Raw genomic sequence first — 17,811 nt, 5'->3', positions numbered from 1 at the left:
TCGCACCCGCAAATCAAGTTGCCAAGTTGCAGATGAATGCCAAGCAGATAGCGTTTCGCATCATCATGTGCGCTGATACACGCTTTGCCGTTTGCACTGCTCACCTGTCACTCGGTCGGTCTCGTCAGCTTGAAATTCTACGAGCCCATCAAATTTGTTCAGACCGGCGTAGCACTCGGAAGCATTGGTGAGGAATTTTTCTTGTGAAGCCCCCGCTCTTCATCATATTATGGTTTAACCCCTAAAACGGATCAGGCGACGTGCCCCTTTCCTTCTGCGGTGGCGGTTGGCGGCTCAATTGGATAGCAGGAGTGAGGGGGTCCAGCATATGCAGTACTGCAGAGGATCTGAATTGGGATAGCAGCGATCGACTATAGAATTTCATTTGTGGAGGAGATGGAGGAGAAGACGCTATACCTTGCTTTCGTCAACTCTTGATTTTGGACTCCTTGTTCATTCGGTCCATCACCGTCTTCATCGACATCATCATCCTCATTCACTTACCAGCAACATTTTAAACACAAAACAAATATAGTACATGTATCAAACTATATTAATGTTTGATTTGATGAAATTAATTTGATGTCATAAACATTGCTATTCTTATTTTATAAATATGAAATTGATTTTACAATATTTGCTGAGGAGTTTCCGCGGCAAGCCACCTGGAATGTGGGTTTGTGTCCCTTCTCCATGAAAACCGTGCGTGCGTTTGGAATAAGAAACATACATGCCACAATTGTTGGCCAAGATAAATGATGAGATCAAGTTGTGGAGTATATGTGGGGGTAAAACACGTCGTGAGAATATCAGCTTAGCAAATCTAGGTGGAAAAATAAAATATCACATTTTATTTGCAAGAAGTAACATTTCAGCGAATTATTAGAATAAAAAACAACACAAAATTATTGTGTGCACCAGCTTACAAAAATTGTTGGTAATATTATCATTATTTTTACAACAAATGTCTCTTAACTATTTTTTCTTGGACCTCAGCTCTGCCACTCTTTCCTCGGTGGCCTTCAAAGCTTCACCGTATATGCTCACCAGCTGAAAGCAGTTGAGTATGACAGATTAATGCTATTTTCATCTATGACGAGAAAATAGTTAAGGAAATATGATGGTATTGTGAAATAGGATCTTACTCCATCAACTTCTCTTTGGCTCATTATTAGTGGTGGCGACATGGCGATCTCATCTCCAACAACCTTAACTAGCATACCACGCTTCTTACACTCTGCTCCAAAGATTTGCGCAACTCCTGGAAACAATATCACTAACTTTTGAGAAATTTTATGGTAATTGAGGAAGTAACTATAGGTATAAAATTTTGCACTAAAAAAATTTGTAACTTAAGGTACCTAGTAGCTCTTGGTACATTTTCAGCTTCTCAAGTTTTACACTATAATTTCCCTTAAATTTTATTTGTTCCATGTAAATCATTTGTCGTGGTGACGTTTTGGTTAAACCGTGGTATATAAGATGGTAAAATACCATAATTCTTCAGGTTAAGTACTCCCTCCGTTTCACAATGTAAGTCGTTCTAGCATAACGATTTACATTGTGAAACGGAGGAATTAGTTTGCAACTATAAGTGAATAGATATAAGATAATGTGCAATTCTTATCCCAAATCTACTGATTATAAGAACATGCAATGATCATTACTATTGCTTACCCCACTCAACAGGAAATGGATCATTTGGTGATTTGTTATTAGCAAATTCAGTCGCGAGCAGCAAACCTACACCACGTGTCTGCATACAAGAGTTCAACAGTTATGTGCTTGAGTAAATCAAATGTAATCTTTCTGACATGATTGTACTAGGAGGAACTTATTTTTTTCCCGGGAATATGCGAAAGTGCATATTTTTGTATTAAGTGCGAACTTTTTTCAGGGTGAAAAGTTTCGGCGTGTCACATATTTGAAGTATTAGACGTAGACTAATAACAAAACAAATTACAGATTTTGCCTGTAAACCACGAGACGAATTTATTAAGCCTAATCAATCCGTTATTAGCAAATGTTTACTGTAGCACTATATTATCAAATCATGGAGAAATTAGGTTTAAAAGATTCGTCTCGTAATTTACATGCAATCTGTGTAATTAGTTTTTTTTGTCTATATTAAATACTCCATGCATGTGTCCAACTACAAACATTCGATATGACATGGTGAAAAGTTTTTGCTGGGAACTAAACAGGGCCTAAGATTGGAGGTTTTACTGTTCACATAAGTACCACACAAGTATGTACAAAGTCTGACATGATTGAAGGGGATTTTTATTTGAATGTTTTGGACATAGAAATGGATTACCTCTCCTATAATTGAACTTCCCGCGAAGGCCTTGATTCCCTCCTGGAACCTTGGAGAAATTTGCTTGACATGAGCAGGGATGTTCCTTTCCCTAAGACCAGTTTCATGAAGGATTTATCAGGAACTGGAAATTCCATTGCCAGTAAGAACAAGTGCACCATGTAATGCTAAAGGAAGTTTCAATATACCGATAAATTTTCAGAGCTTCTAGGGCGACAGCACAAGAAACTGGATGGCCAGAGTATGTAAAGCCATGAGCAAAAAAGCCTATAAAACAAAACAACAGTTCAGGACATGCCAATGTACTGACAGACCGAGTTCATAAAATGGCATTGACTTACCAATCTTATTGCTCTGAGAATGAACTACATCGGATATTTCTGGGCTGACAAGAGTCGCTCCAATTGGGACATACGCAGATGAGAGTGCCTACCATGGTGAAATTGGCATAACTCGTACAACTTCAGCTTAATTAACAGTTGTTCAGTTGTTAGAAGAACTCACTCACCTTTGCTAAGGAGACGAGATCTGGCTTGATGTTGTACAGATCAGATCCAAACATGGTTCCCAGCCGTCCAAATCCAGTAATTACCTGGAATGGATGACAAGTGAACAGCTCTTAGAAGAAAATAATTGTTTCGCCGTTTTATGTTGGACTCAGTAGGATATTAACATACCTCATCTGCTATGAAAAGGACATCGTACTTCTGAAGTACTGCTTGAATCTGTTGGTTGGCAACATAATAGCACACGGTGAATAGGCAGTACAATATTCAAGCATTTGGTGCATGCTGAGAATATGTAGCTCTGGAAACACTAGAGTTTTGAGCCATAGCCAATGCTTAGTCAAACACTAGAGGTTTGGTTCCGTTTTCTTCTTGAAATGGGACATTTTCTTCTTTATATAAAATGTCGGCAACGGCCTGACCTTTCAAAAAAAAAACTCCGCTACTGCATCAAAGGTGCTTTCCTAGAGTGGAACTTTTAAAATGGCTCCAAATTACTGAACTTAGAAAAGGTTTTATTTTCTAGCCAGAAGGTACAAATTAAAATATATAACATGTGTACCGACCTTCTCAAAATATGTCTTTGGAGGAGGGATGACACCTCCAGCACCAATTACAGGTTCAGCAATGAAAGCAGCAACCTGATAGGTGAACAAAAATTATGTCAGTAAAATTTGGCTGTGCCGATAAAATGTAAGTTTTGGTATGTAGAGAACTTTACTGTTTCTGGCCCTTCTTTGAGGATAAGATTCTCTAAATTATCGGCAAGTCTGGTTGCAAATTCTTCTTCTGCCTCACCTGTTTCCCACCAAAATCATTTCATTAGCAAAATATGCTGGGCTCCTCATATAACACACTTTCAGAACTACTACATATATATAATAGTACCAGGAAGACCGAAGCGCCAGTAGTGAGGGCAGTCTGTGTGCAGAACAAAAGGTGCTGGTAGATCAAACTTCAGATGCATCGCAGGGAGGCTAAAAAAATGCAGAATACATTAGTATATTATTTCAAGTATCAACAAACGATGAACTAAAGAACTATAAAGATTTAGTTGAAACAATTCTAGAGGGTTCTAAAAGACAAATTTTATGGATAATGAAGGCAAACTATTTCTTTCTGTAAGACACAACACTCACCCAGACAGACTAGCTGATATTAATGTTGATCCGTGATATCTGCAGAAAGCTTATGGGCAGTGAGAATTACATTCAAAATGCCTCAAGATTTCATGTAAGTTAAAGATGAGATCTCAAGAATATCGAAAACAATGAGACGGGACAAACATTGGTGCCTATGGAAATTACTGTTTGGAGATCTATTAACATAATAGTCTCTACAATATGAATATGAAAACAGAGTAGTCTCTACACTATACATGTAGATCAGATTTCACCTGCCTGCACTCTATTCCCCTGAGTGGAAAGTACCCATTGGCATGCAATGTGAAGTAACTAGGAGGTAGTTATGATGAAGACAAAGAAGAGATGTTATCTGCTTACGCTTGTGATTGTGCAATGATCTTTTTCTTGTTTGGTCTCCCCAATGCATTGTTATAGTACCATACTAGTTTGACCTGCAAAAGATAAAACATTTTTTGTGTATGTAAAATAACATCATGGGAAGATCAGTTGAATATACCAAACAGTTGTTGTAGCGAGAACAATGTGTGTTTATCATGAAACTAAGTATAGTCGTGTACCAGAAAGTATAACCAATAAACTAAGTAGTAACAACAGTAACTATAATACTCATGAAATTTTGTCCTTTTTTTATACTACTCATGAAAGGGTGAAATCTTTGAACAATGTGCACACCATGCAAAATTCCACAATACCAGTAAAAGCTACACCATCTGTAATATTGTGTATTTGTGTGTAAAGTGTAAGCTAGCTGTACTAAAACTACAGGAGACGTTTCTTAATGCAATGATGCACAACTCTCCTGCATGTTCTCAGAAATACATTTGTAAATACTCCTTTCCCTTGATGAAATTTGGTCGGCCAGGCGAAAAATGTTATACGAAAAGGCTACATGGAAACATATGTTACGATTGTTAAGGATATTAGTGTAATGGTGTATTGTGATAGGGGTATTTTGGTCATTGCACATTCATCTTGTACACAATATATTGCCCTCGAGGGAAGTCAGTGCAATAGTTCAATCCCAGAATTCACTCACTAAAATTGACAACGATAACAATCCTACCTGAGAGTCATTTGCTTCAGAACCGCTGTTTGTAAAGAACACTTTTCCCATTTCCTTGGCAGTGAACATGCTGATAAGTTCCTCAGCAAGATCCTGAAAGCAACAACAAAGCTTAAATCATCAATGCTTGCAATTTTAATAGCTGTTTACAATGAAACTAAGATATCCAACACTAACATTTCTCGTCCATTTTTGGTTGGAAAAAGGAAAAAAAGATAATACAAATGAACAAATCATGAATGAAAGATGCAATATGTATACCAATGGTGGCTTGGCTGTACTGTTCCAAAAGGAGTGGTAGAACGGCAACTTGTTTAATTGGTCGGTTGCTGCTTTCACTAACCGAGGCTCACTGCCACCTGAAAACAGGATGAATGGTTTGTGAAGATGTATGCATCATCCCAAAATTCACCAGTCTTCTGGTACATTGATCACAAAATCAGATTCAAGAACTTGGACATACCTAAGGCTGTACACCACAATCCTGCTAGTGTATCCAAGTACTTGTTCCCCTTGCTATCATAGACATAAGAACCCTGCATATATGCACCAATCGACACGTTACAGAATTTAATCCGAGAGATATTGTACTATTCAACTTGGTATAGAGAAGTTAATAACATCTGAAGCTTCATGATGCAAAATTGAGTGATAAATCCCAAGAGAAGCAAACAATGTAATGCCAGGGTTTACAGTCTGCAACCTCTGATCTTTCAATAATCAAGGGCTCCAGGTCTGTGGAGTGCCATCCGGCAGTGAATGGTGCCAGCATGGAGTGTCCCTTAAACCTACAAAAATACAGTTCTCAAATATAAGGGGGGAAAAAATTCAAGACTTATTATTTGCGCAAAAAGGAGTAATACAGTAAACAAAGCTGTATCAATGCTGAACAAATTATTATTTTTTCAGTGTACCCATTTCCTTCGGTTGAGTCTAGCAGAGGGGAAGATCCTGAGGTGCTGAACTTCCTAGCTGATGCATGTGAGGTACAATCCGTTTCCCCTTGAAAACTTGCAGCAAAAGCTGCATGCTTTATCAAATTCATTGCCTGTTGATTTTCAAATGAGGGGGAATTCATGATGAATCAGTGATGAAAAGCTTACACCTGTGATATGACAGACAGTGGAAGGTGAAATTCTGAACAAGAACACCAAAACAAAAGCTTCTATGCAAAGAATGCTACTCCCAAAGAGATCATGATTGCAACTTCTTCCGACATGGAACTGATGGAAGAACAAAATCAGAGACCCGTCTTACCACAGAAGAAAGCCTATAATCCCCTCCCTCTTGGCTAATCAACAGTCGAAAACAAGATTAGGCGATCGACATTCAGTAACATGATCACACGGCCTTCGAAGGCAGGCCGTCGCTGACACGTACGATACTCCGCCGATCTATCGGCTTTCCTTAGTCTCACGCTGCGCCGCCGCCGCCGCCGCGGCGGCGGCGCCTCCGCCTCGCCGGGGAAGTTGCAGTTGGAAGCTTGAAGGAGGGGGCCCACATGAGCGCTCGCGGCACCGGAAATTGGGCTGGTGAAGCTCCCGGGCCCATTATGGCTTTGCGAGACGGGCCGTGCCATAGACGGCCCATCAGAAGAAGTCCTAAGTCCTAACCGTGGCAGTTCAAGGCCTCTTGTAAACTCGGATAATTTTTGTATATTTATACAGAGATTAGTTTAACTTCCTGAAAATCCTCCACTCTAGAGCTGAGCAGATGCGATGCTACTGCTACAGCGTTAGGTGTCGGTTATTTTCGGGCTTATGAACTGTGGATTGTACCGTCTTTCTAAACTATTAAACGATATATTTAGAAAAAAAAAACCTTTATAAATACTTCTTCTCAATCTTTCTAAGATAATTTTTCCAACTTTCTAATTTATAGATTATTCTTTTGTAACCTCTGGCAGATTATTCCGGCAGGCAACGATTTAGAGACCTGCTCTGTTCTATACTACTCGTTCTCTAACTTCTACTTCATTTTCCGCGTGCATGTTTTTGGAGTATGATTTTTTTAAAAAAAAGTTCTATAAAAAATTTGCTTGAAAAAATCATATTATTTTTTTATTTTTTAAGCTAATAATTAATTAATTATGCGATGCTACATCTACAGCGTTATGTGCTAATGTGCCCGTTATTTTCGGGCTTATGAACTATGGATTGTATCGTCCATATGCTTTCTAAACTACTAGATGATATATTTTTAAAAATTTATTTATAAATACTTCTTCTCAATCTTTCTAAGACCATTTTTCCAACTTTCTAATTTATAAATTATTCTTTTGTAACCTCTGGTACATTATTATAGCAGGCAACGATTTAGAGACCTAGTATTTCCTTAAGGTATGTTTCTATACTACCTGATATTAACTTCTACTTCTTCATTTTCCACGTGTAGAGAACAGCACGTAGATCAGCTAGCAGGGAGCTGTCAGGAGCAGCGTGCCTACCGGCCTGAGTTCGAATCCGTTTGAGCACAGGTTTTCTCACCACATTTTCTTCTCTATCAATAACGGATGCTAAGTTCCTCCTTAGTATTCCAAACTTTTGTTTAAAAATTGTTCCGCGTGTACGTATTTTGAGTGTGATTATTTCTAAAAATATATATAAAAAAAATTTGCTTGAAAAATATCATATTACTTTTTAAAGTTTTTTTAGCTAATACTTAATTAATTTTGTGCTAATCCGTTACTCTATTTTACGTGTCGAAGCGGAAGGGTTTCTAACCCCTGCAAACTCAGCCTTAGGAAAGCTGATTTTTCTTTTCTAAATTACACTGGATTTAAATGGAACCTTTGAGGGGGAAAGCGTGTCACTATGGTCCCGTTTTGTAGGGCTCCAAACTCCAACTCCTAATTCCAAACTCCTACTCCAGTGGGAGCTAGCTCCAGTTGGAGTTGGACACTCATAAAAAACGTTTGGCTACATTTCAGCTCCAGATCTGGAAAAAAACAAAATAAACAAAAATCCCAGCCGCCGGCCACCCCCATCCCCTGCGCGCACCGCCCTCCACCGGCCGCGCGCCGCCCACCTCCCCCCGCTCTCTGCCGGCCGCCCGCCTCCCCATGCCCTCCGCCGGCCGCGCGCCGCCCTCCGCCCGCCGAGCTTCGTCGCCTCGGTAGTGCACCTCCCGGCGGCCGCGCGCGCCGTCCCCCGTCGGTTGCACGTTGTCGCCGCCCGCCGCTGGCCGCGTGCCGCCCATCTTCCTCCCACGTGCTTGCCGCGCACCGCCGCCGTGGCGCCTGCCGTCGCCGCCGACGACGACGAGCCGCCGACGGCGCCCGACGCCGACGCCTGCATCTGTTAGGGCTCGGGAGGAAGACGGAGAAGGAGAGAGAACGGGAGGGAGAGGTTGGTAGGGGTAGTTCAGTGGCATTTTCATGTAAATACCCTAAAATTTTAAAGGGTAGTGGGTCTTTTGGAGTGGAGTGGAGCTGTGGAGCAGCAAAAACCCAGCTCCACCCCCGTAGTACAAATTTGTGAAGTAGCTCTGCCAACTCCGCTCCAAAAAACTGAAGGATCTAAACTGCCGGAGCTGTGCCAAATGGGGCCTATATAATGCGCTTCGTGTTTGCTATTTGTCCTAATACAGAGCATGCCTTTCATCAGAATATATAAAAGCATCAATTAGCACGTTAATTACAAAACCAAAGTTTACTAACTCTACAGCACAATTAATTACAGATTGCATTGTCTTTAGGGGTGAGAATAGGACGGGTATTTCCCGACCGGTCTTCCGATCCAAGAAGTCACGAGAAGAATACGAGAGAGAAAATAAGATACCCGATAACATCCGTTTTCGAATCCAAACTCGTAAAAAATATATGGGTTAGGATATGGGAAGACTTGTATATGTATGCATGAATCATGTTATATAAAACGTATATGAAAATATATTAAATCCATCTACATACATGTAAAATATCGGTTAATCAGAGCTCACGTTCAATATTTTATATTTTTTCTTTATATATCTCTTTTAGCATTTTAATTGATCATTATATTTACTATCTACGAATTAGAAATACAAATATATATCTATTCCAGAATCCAATTAGTAGGAAATAATATGGGATAGGATCCGAGATAAATGATATGTTATCCATTACCATCTGTATCCGGCTTTGGATTTAAAGAAAAATATAGGTTATAATATGAAAATACCATAATCCGATCGTATCCGCCCGTTTTCACGTAAACCGTCTTTCGCATAACCGTGAGAAGAAGAAGAAAAAGAAAAATAGGACGCATGCATGCATCACCTGGCCAGTGGAGCCATTTGATCGTAGTAGCAGGCTACGAGCAACCACCATCCTCCTTACTCTTTCCTTCCTTTCGCCAATATGACGATCGAACCGCTTGTGTTCCTGGAGAGATGATCAAGGCACATCTATATGTAGAGCATATAATATTCAGCTTGTTTTCACCGTACGCAGCGTGTGGTTACGTGCTATTGTCGCAAACAGAATCGGTGGCGTACAATAATTTAAGGTGCGTCCGGTGCCATGCACGTTTCTAATCCACGATGACACAGTGAACTCGGTCCTTGATCTGCTGATGACTAGAGTACGGTGAGATGCATGTGTGGTTAGTATATTTAATTTGTCATATTTTGTCTAACATGTGATCAATAAAACTAAAGCCGCATTTTAGCTTTAGAAGAGGGTAAATTTGCCACACTGTCAAATAATATGCGGAACCACGTAAAGAAATCTTGCTACAGATATGGCACGAACTAAACGGACGCCTAATTCGAAAGCTTTCATTTAAGAGGAAGAAACTTGGCTTAGTTTTTTTTTTTTTTGGAAAACCAGGTCCAAAAATTTAACAAATGCAAGTCAGACATGTGAACTGACAGAAGCTTATTCCCATTTTGTTGCCCAATCTCTCTCAATTCCTTACGGTGGTTGATTGGTTGTTGTCACGAACGTCAGACATGTGATTCATGAATCTGATCACGGCCGGACTATGATTGTTCCACGCACGTAATCGTCGTTGTCGAATGAAGTACTGCTGCTGCAAGTCATGCTCTCCAAATTGAGTTGGCCGAAGTGGAGGATAATCTTATCTGACTGAGGATTGCTGGCTGAATAAATCATAAAAAAAGATAATGAAATAGCTATTATAAAATTAAAATAATGGATTTAAAACCATATTATAATAAATTCTCACTTTCAAAAGATCGCAGGTTAATTACAACATCATCTTTTCGTCTATACTTATACTTTATGCTAAAATTGAAATTTTTAAAGTTAATTTATGAGTTTTATTTATCATTTGCTTTGAATCGTTAACAACACGTGTAAAATTATTCTTATTACAAGTTTTTAGTTGCTAACAAACCGTATGAATAAACATAATCATATGATAAAAGATGGACCCGCTAATTAATCCATCCAAAACGAAACAAGATAACGAGAGGCGCGTGCAGCGTATAGGTTAGTTTTCACCAGCATGCAAGACCACTATTCATTCCTCCATCTTAAATCTTCACACTACAGATCAAGCGCGTCAGATCAGCCGAAACTTTTATCCACACAGGCTAAAATAATACTCCCTCCATCCCAAAATATAACAACTTATAGTACTTAGAATTTGTCTCAAAATATAACAATTTCTCCATCAACATTCTCTTTCTAATCAATCACAACTACTCCCTCCATTTCACAATGTACGTCATTCTAGCATTTCTCACATTCATATTGATGCTAATGAATCTAGACATATATCTATCTAGATTCATTAGCATCAATATGAATATGGAAAATGCTAGAATAACTTACAATCTGAAACGGAGGAAGTATCTATCATTCACTTTTACTACCTACATCTACTTCTCAAAATCACAACTTTCATTCATTTAATTCTAACCATTTTCTTAATAACTGTGTTCACCTCTGAAACTTTTTTATATTCTAGAATGGAGGGAGTAGTACTAAAACTGCGTAACTTAACTGGTTAGATTCCTTATGGTGAAACGAGTACTCACGACTATTTATTCTTTCAGTGTTGGACCGCTATTAACTGTAGCAGGTTTAACCATAGCCGTTAGATCAATGCGTACGCTCCGGATCGAAGTCAGCAGAAAACACGCAACACATGGAAAAAGAATTTCGAAATCAGAGTTGTGACGAATTAGTTCGCCCGGAACGGGATCCCCTAGACATGTTGGGCCTTCATGTACTGGGCCACGTTTGAAACGGGATGAGAGAGGCGTGCGTCCACTAGAAGAAGATGGATGCCCTACCCATTGCGCTTGGCGCCGGCCCGAATAGGTCATCGAGAGCGGAGCGGGCGGCGGTTGGAGCGGAGCGGAACAGGCGGCGACGGCCGAAGCAGCTCCCACCATCTCTCTCTCTAGCTTTCTCTCTCTCTCTCTCTCTCTCTCATCTCAATCCCCTCACTCCCCCACTCGCCGCTCCTTCCTGGTGGCGGCCGCAAGCGTCGCTTGTAGACGAAGCTCAAGCTCGCGAGGGTGGGGCACTTCAGTCTCCACCTTCCCTCTCCTGAGCCCGCCTTATCAGCGGCGGCGTCACGAGCCCGATCTTGTCACCCCCCCCCTCACCGGCCTCCCCACCTCGTCCCTCTTTGGCATCTGCGCGTGCTCGCCGGTGGAGTAGGAGAGGAGTGAGCGCTAGTGGAGAGAGAAGATAGAGGTTGGGAGATGGGGTGGAAGAAGTGGGACCCACTGACATGTGGGCCCCACTGTTTTTTATTGACTGACATATGGGCTCGCATCTTTTGCTGTAATTTTTTAATTTTTAATTTTATTTTTTCCAGATCAAACTGCCACGTAAGCGCCACGTCAATGCCACGTAGGACGAAGATTAGTCAAAAGATCCACGTAAGCGCCACGTCAGCCAAAACCGAGATCAATACCATCGAGGAACCTCGTTCGCAGGTTTTGTAAGTTGGGGGATGTGTTGTATCCAGTTTTCCGGACTGAGGATGAAAATCAGACTGGGCGACAAGTTGAGGGACCTAAAGTGAACTTATTGCCCAGTACTTAGAGCGTGCACCCAAACCCAGGCCCATCCATTTGTTACACACACCAAAAGGCCCATCCGTTAAAACAAAGTCCATCCATTACAAGCTATTGCTCTGCGCGCAGACGCGCAACTTGAACGATGTCATCCTATTTTTTTTTAATCCCTCACCTGCAAATAAGAAGCAAGATTAGCAACTTTAAACCACAGCCTCTTTTTTCTTTTAACCTTGGAGAGCACTTTTGCGTGATACCTTCATCACTGGTTGAATTTTAAACCACAGCACTTTTGCGTGGATGTATGTTTGCAGGGTTGCCTTTGTTTGAGGAATTTGTTAGCATAGTCCGCATAAATGGGACACTATGGATGCCTGCAGGTAAGCAACAAACTACGCAGTTAAAACATGCAGCTTATATGAACTTCATAGAATTCAAATTATACACCTTGCTTGGAAAGATCTTCAGTACAAGGCCGCGGACGCCTACCAGTATACAAACATACCTCTGAAGAACAAACAAGTCAGTCAGTCATTATGCATATACATATGTAATCCAAGTGTGTCAGCAGACAATAATGTGGACACACGAGCAACAAAAGAACAGTTATGATCGATATGCAAGTTGAATTGAAGCAAATACAGAACTAGTACATACCAAGAAGTGCAAACAGCTCTGATCTACTGACATATGATTGTCCTGCTACATGTATTAATTAAGATGAGCTATAAAACGTATTTGCTCACAAGTAAATTCAGAAAGCAAGAAAAGAGGGTTCCATAACAACACACCTGGATGACTTGGAGAAGGCAGCCTGCATGAATTAAAGAAGGAACATTACATTGATTAGTTGTAACCAAAGACTAACAAAAAGAAAGAGTAATCGAAGAGCATTTTAATTCGTATTCTGTAACTGTTGGACCAGACCTCTTCTTCTTGTTCAGGTAGAACTGAGCAAGATGAGATGATGATGCCCGTCGTGCTGCCTTCACATAACGCCTCCGACGAAAACTAGCCAAACAAAATTGAAGACAGATACACAGCAGTAGTCTTTAAAAAAATGGCAGTAACTAGGATCGAAATACCGAGAATAGCAGCAACTCTTCATATATTATCTTCATATACTCTATCTCCGTTTCAGATTATAAGTCGTTTTGACTTTGGTCAAAGTCAAACTATTTTAAGTTTGACTAGGTTTGTAGAAAAAAATAGTAATATTTTCAACTCAAAACAAATTTATTATAAAAATATATTCAATTATTGAAACAGTTTCACTTTGACCAAAGTCAAAATATTTTATAACCTAAAATGGAGATAAGATAGTATATATCAATGTGATTGGAAAGAGAAGTGACCAAATAATATGAAACTGACAATATCAGATCAGGGCTGAATTAATTAGAAGAAGTTTGCTGAAACTGTTAAGAGAAACGCACCTCGAAGAAGCAATCAGGGGGAACAAGTCCTTGGGCTTGGCCCGGGCAAGCGGCAAGAGCATGGTGCACCTGATCTCCGGCGCCTCGCGCGCCATCTTCCCGGCCAAGCTGGCCGCCTTGGAGCGGACCACCTTCCAGTCCGCCATGTCCCTGGCCGCCTCGACGCGGCCGGCGACGAAGTGGGCGGCGAGGGCGAGGCACGAGGGGATTGAGCACGGAGAAGCCCGGGGGCTCGGCGAGGATGCGCGTGAACCAGCCTCGGATCGCCGTGTGGTCCCGGATGCCGCCGTGGGCGAAGCTGTCGAGGACCATGAGCTGGTGGATGAACTTCCACAGGGTGACGGCCTCGGCGCTCGAGCTCGGCTCGCCGCCGCCGCCGCCGGGCGGGGCGAAACGCCACACGTAGTTCCTCGCCTCCACCAAACGGCCTGCCTTCATGAGATCCTCCAGGTCGCTCACATGGAACACCAAACGTCTCCTCTTGTTTATCCTGATGAAAGAGAGATATTGAACTATATGCCACTTTTTAGATGTGGCAATTAACTATTTGTCACTGGACCCACATGTCATATACACATGTGGATCCACATGTTATTGAGATAGGTGTGACAAATAGTTAATTACCAAATCTAAAAGTGGCAAATAGTTAAAAGCCCCGATGAAAGATCGGAAAACACATGTACACACACAAATTAGGTTGTGTTTAGTTCCCGTCCAATTCTTTTGACGTATATGGACACATATTTAAAATATTAAACGTAGACTAGTAACAAAACAAATTACAGATTCCGCATATAAACTGCGATACGAAACTATTAAGTCTAATTAACCCGTCATTAGCAAATATTTACTATAGCATCACATTGTCAAATCATGGTGTAATTAGGCTCAAAAGATTCATCTCGTAATTTACATGTAAACTATATAGTTGGTTTTTTTCGTCCACATTTAATACTTTATATGTATGTAAATATTTTATGTGACGTGATTTTTGGAAATTTGAATGTAACTCAACACGGCTTTACTACTCCACTCTCATCGATGGAGCAAAAGTAAGGGGGGATTTGGATTTTGGTGGAGCGTACTCATCGTAGGCATCCATGTAGTCGTTGTTGATGAGGAAGGCGAGGAGTCGGCGGTGGCGGAGGCGCGTGGCGCAGGGGTAGTCCAGGGAGCGCAGCAGCATCTTGCTGCCTCCTCTGGCCTCCTCCGCGTCTGATGATCCCTCGGCGTCCATCGATCGAGCGAGCGAGCCGCGAGAGAGATTGGGGCGGAAGGGGCTTCTCCGTCAAATCCGCTGCTACGCCTTCCGCCGTGTTGTATTGTATATATGTACTGCTGCCCAGTCGAACGAGTTAACTCGGGCAGACTCGAGTCAAACCGAGCGTCGGACCAGGGATGGTAATTTTAGCGCTAGTTTATTTTGCTACCATTTTTAACTTTATCGAGTTTTGACATTACCAATTAGTAAGCTTGCTAAATTTTAGCAAGATTTCATATGCACTTACTAAAATTCAGCAACAAACTAAACGTAGCCACTTTTTGGGTAACTTTATCAAAAAAAAAAAACAGTAAGATTGACAATGGAAGCAAAGTGAACAAGCCCTTACTATCAATCCGGACACCCGACGGATATGGGTGTGGGCTATTCAATACTCCATCCATTCTAAAATATAAAGCACAACCACCCTTAACTCAAGAAACAAAAAACAATTATTATCATCTTCTAGTTCATATCACTCTAATAAATATAATGCATAGCGCGCCTAATGCGCGCCCACGCGCCAGCTGGCCCCCTCCCCGCGCGCACTTTTTTTTCTTTTCGACTTTTTTTTTCCGATTTTGGCGCCGCTTTGTTTTCGTTCGACCTTTTTTTTCTGGTTTTGTTATCTCTGGGCCCGTTTTTTTTAATTTTTCACCGTTTCTTTCTAATTTTTTTAAATCTTTCACACATCTCTTTACAAATGTAGAGTTGAAAGTTCTTAATTTTGACTTGAAAGTTTTTAAATCTTGATTGAAAGTTTTCAAATTTTGCGTTGAAAGTTTTTATGTTGTTAATAAACCGTATGAATAAACATAATCATATGAGTAAAGATGGACCCGTTAATCCATTCATCCATCCATCCAAAACGAAACAAGATAACGAGAGGCGCGTGCAGCGTATAGGTTACTTTTCACCAGCAATACCACTATTCATTCCTCCGTCTTAAATCTTCACACTACAGATCAAGCGCGTCTGATCGGCCCAAACTATAATCCACACAGGGCTAAAATAATACTCTCTACATCCTAAAATATAACAACTTCTTATACTTAAAATTTATCTTAAAATATAATAACTTCTCCATCAACATTCTCTTTCCCACCAATCACAACTATCTATCATTCACTTTTTCTACCTACATCAACTTCTCAATCAATCACAATTCCTCCCCTCTCCCCCAATTTAATTCTAAGGGTTTATTCGAATTAGAGGATCTTCACAGGATTTTTGGAGGAATACTGTGCATAGGAATTTTTTTCTTTCCTGTCATTCGAATCATGAAAACTGGTCATAGGAAATTCCTTTGGTACTGATTTCACAGGAAAAGTACATGAAAAATCCATCCACCTCAAGCTCTTTTTTTCACTTCCTGCATGCAAATCCTAGGCAATCAATTTCATGTGATCCGAATGCTCTCAATTTTTGTATTCCTTTGTTTTTCATTCCCTGTTTTACACTTAGATTCATTTTCTATTCCTATATTTTTCCTTTCCTATGTTTTTCCTATCTTATAATCCGAATAAGCCTTAAGTATTATTTTCTTAATAACCGTATTCAACTCTAAAACTTTTTTTATATTTAAGGATGGAGGAAGTACTACAAAGACTTAAACGTAACTTAACTGGTTAGATTTCTTACGGGGAAACGAGTATTCATGACTATTTATTCTTTCTATGCTGGACCGCTATTAACTGTAGCAGGTTTACTCATAGCCGTTAGCTACGCTCCGGATCGAAGGTAGCAGAAAACACGCGACACGTGGAAAAAAACTCGAAATCAGAGTTGGGCCGAATTAGTTTGCCCGGAACGGGATCCCCTAGACATGTTGGGCCTTCATGTACTGGGCCATGTTTGAAACGGGATGAGAGAGGCGCGCGCCTACCAGAAGCTACTGGCAGAATAAAGACAGTAACATTTCTCGCTCCTGCGGTTTAGCACCTGAAGCTACTGTTTCATGTTACAAGACGTACTTTGGTCAAAGTAAAACTGTTTTAAGTTTGATCAAATTTGTAAAAAAGAATACTAACATTTTTAACTCAAGACAAATTTATTATAAAAATATATTCGATTATTGATTTGATGAAACTAATTTAGTATTATAAATATTACTATATTTGTCTATAAACTTAGTTAAACTTGAAACAGTTTGATTTTGACCAAAGTCAATGCTTTATAAACTGAAACAGAGGGAGTAGTAATTAATCTATATATCTATATCTCTACTACTACTTAAAAAATAAGAAGAGATGTTTTCTTTGTCCGTCAAAACAAAATAAATAGCGAAAAAAATATATAAAAAAAGTCCGACTCCCGTCAAAACAAAATAAATAACGAAAAAAATAAAAAAAAGTCCGACTCCCATCAAAACAAAATAAATAGTGAAAAAATAATAATAATAAAGTCCGACTCCCTCTCAGAAACGAACAAAAAGCCCGACTCTAGATCCGATTCCCCCTTAAAAACGGAAAATAAAACACACCACTCCTCTCGGTCTTAGTTTGAGTCCGAGATCCCAGGCACATTCCTCTTGGTTTCAATCTATGCCGTGATATTTCATACATCTTGGTGAAAAAAAATTGATGTGCCGGATTGAATATCTGTTTGAAAAAACGGAACCTACCGGTCGAGAGCATTCCATTTTTATATGATTTTAATTTTTGGGTTTGTACTTTTTTATTTGAGTCCCTATAATTTTTATATTTACATTTGAGTCCCTATAATCTTGCAATAAGATACTTGAGGTCATTTTTTTAAGAAAAAATAATAAAAGGGAGAGAACAAGGGCATAAAGGTGCATAAAAAGAAAAAAACTGCAAAAAAAAGAAAAAAAAAGAAGAAAAACAACAACAATAAAATTTTGTTTCCCCTAGGTGGAAAAAAAAACCGTAGATCCAATTCCTATAAAAGGCAAAAAAAAGTGGTGAAAAATAAAGGCCAGATCCGATTCCTTTAAAAACGGGAAAATAAAGTCTGATTCCTATAAAGACGAAAAAATCTGAAAAAACATTTAAAAAAGTTCGTCCGATTCCCTAAGAAAATGGCGAAAAAAATGGTTCGTAAAAAATAAAAAGCTGGTTCGTACAAAATAAAAAATGCACGCGA

The 17,811-nt window shown here is 40.0% G+C and overlaps 2 protein-coding genes across 7 annotated transcripts; both read right to left on the bottom strand.

Moving 5' to 3' along the window:
- Positions 1 to 828: 828 nt before the first annotated feature.
- Positions 829 to 9,424, bottom strand: LOC4336982 (probable gamma-aminobutyrate transaminase 2, mitochondrial). Of its 3 annotated transcripts, none has more exons than XM_015780230.3 (19): positions 9,290 to 9,424; positions 5,946 to 6,079; positions 5,735 to 5,819; positions 5,495 to 5,567; positions 5,293 to 5,390; positions 5,032 to 5,124; positions 4,326 to 4,399; positions 3,963 to 4,001; positions 3,712 to 3,800; positions 3,545 to 3,621; positions 3,390 to 3,464; positions 2,995 to 3,042; positions 2,826 to 2,909; positions 2,659 to 2,746; positions 2,506 to 2,584; positions 2,318 to 2,408; positions 1,678 to 1,756; positions 1,146 to 1,261; positions 829 to 1,050 (listed from the first exon to the last, which is right to left on the bottom strand). In XM_015780230.3, exons 1-19 carry the CDS (start codon positions 9,338 to 9,340, stop codon positions 976 to 978), a joined length of 1,548 nt encoding a protein of 515 aa, XP_015635716.1. In that variant the 5' UTR covers positions 9,341 to 9,424; the 3' UTR covers positions 829 to 975. The 3 variants fall into 3 exon arrangements, with proteins under 3 accessions (XP_015635716.1, XP_015635717.1, NP_001406790.1); XM_015780231.3 differs by lacking the exon at positions 9,290 to 9,424 and adding an exon at positions 6,289 to 6,427 and having other exon boundaries at positions 5,946 to 6,136; NM_001419861.1 differs by lacking the exon at positions 9,290 to 9,424 and adding an exon at positions 6,289 to 6,550 and having other exon boundaries at positions 830 to 1,050.
- Positions 9,425 to 11,999: 2,575 nt separating this feature from the next.
- Positions 12,000 to 14,746, bottom strand: LOC107277025 (uncharacterized). 4 transcript variants are annotated; one of them, XM_026025172.2, is made up of 8 exons: positions 14,531 to 14,746; positions 13,446 to 13,935; positions 12,937 to 13,020; positions 12,801 to 12,823; positions 12,667 to 12,711; positions 12,457 to 12,516; positions 12,267 to 12,383; positions 12,000 to 12,184 (listed from the first exon to the last, which is right to left on the bottom strand). In XM_026025172.2, exons 1-5 carry the CDS (start codon positions 14,680 to 14,682, stop codon positions 12,690 to 12,692), a joined length of 771 nt encoding a protein of 256 aa, XP_025880957.1. In that variant the 5' UTR covers positions 14,683 to 14,746; the 3' UTR covers positions 12,000 to 12,184; positions 12,267 to 12,383; positions 12,457 to 12,516; positions 12,667 to 12,689. The 4 variants fall into 4 exon arrangements, with proteins under 4 accessions (XP_025880957.1, XP_025880958.1, XP_066165497.1 ...); XM_026025173.2 differs by having other exon boundaries at positions 12,667 to 12,708; XM_066309400.1 differs by lacking the exon at positions 12,457 to 12,516 and having other exon boundaries at positions 12,267 to 12,385.
- Between the last annotated feature and the right edge of the window lie 3,065 nt (positions 14,747 to 17,811).

This window comes from Oryza sativa, chromosome 4 (genome assembly GCF_034140825.1).
Source record: "Oryza sativa Japonica Group chromosome 4, ASM3414082v1".
Taxonomy (NCBI): domain Eukaryota; kingdom Viridiplantae; phylum Streptophyta; class Magnoliopsida; order Poales; family Poaceae; genus Oryza; species Oryza sativa.
This window is presented reverse-complemented; position numbering and strand designations above follow the sequence as displayed.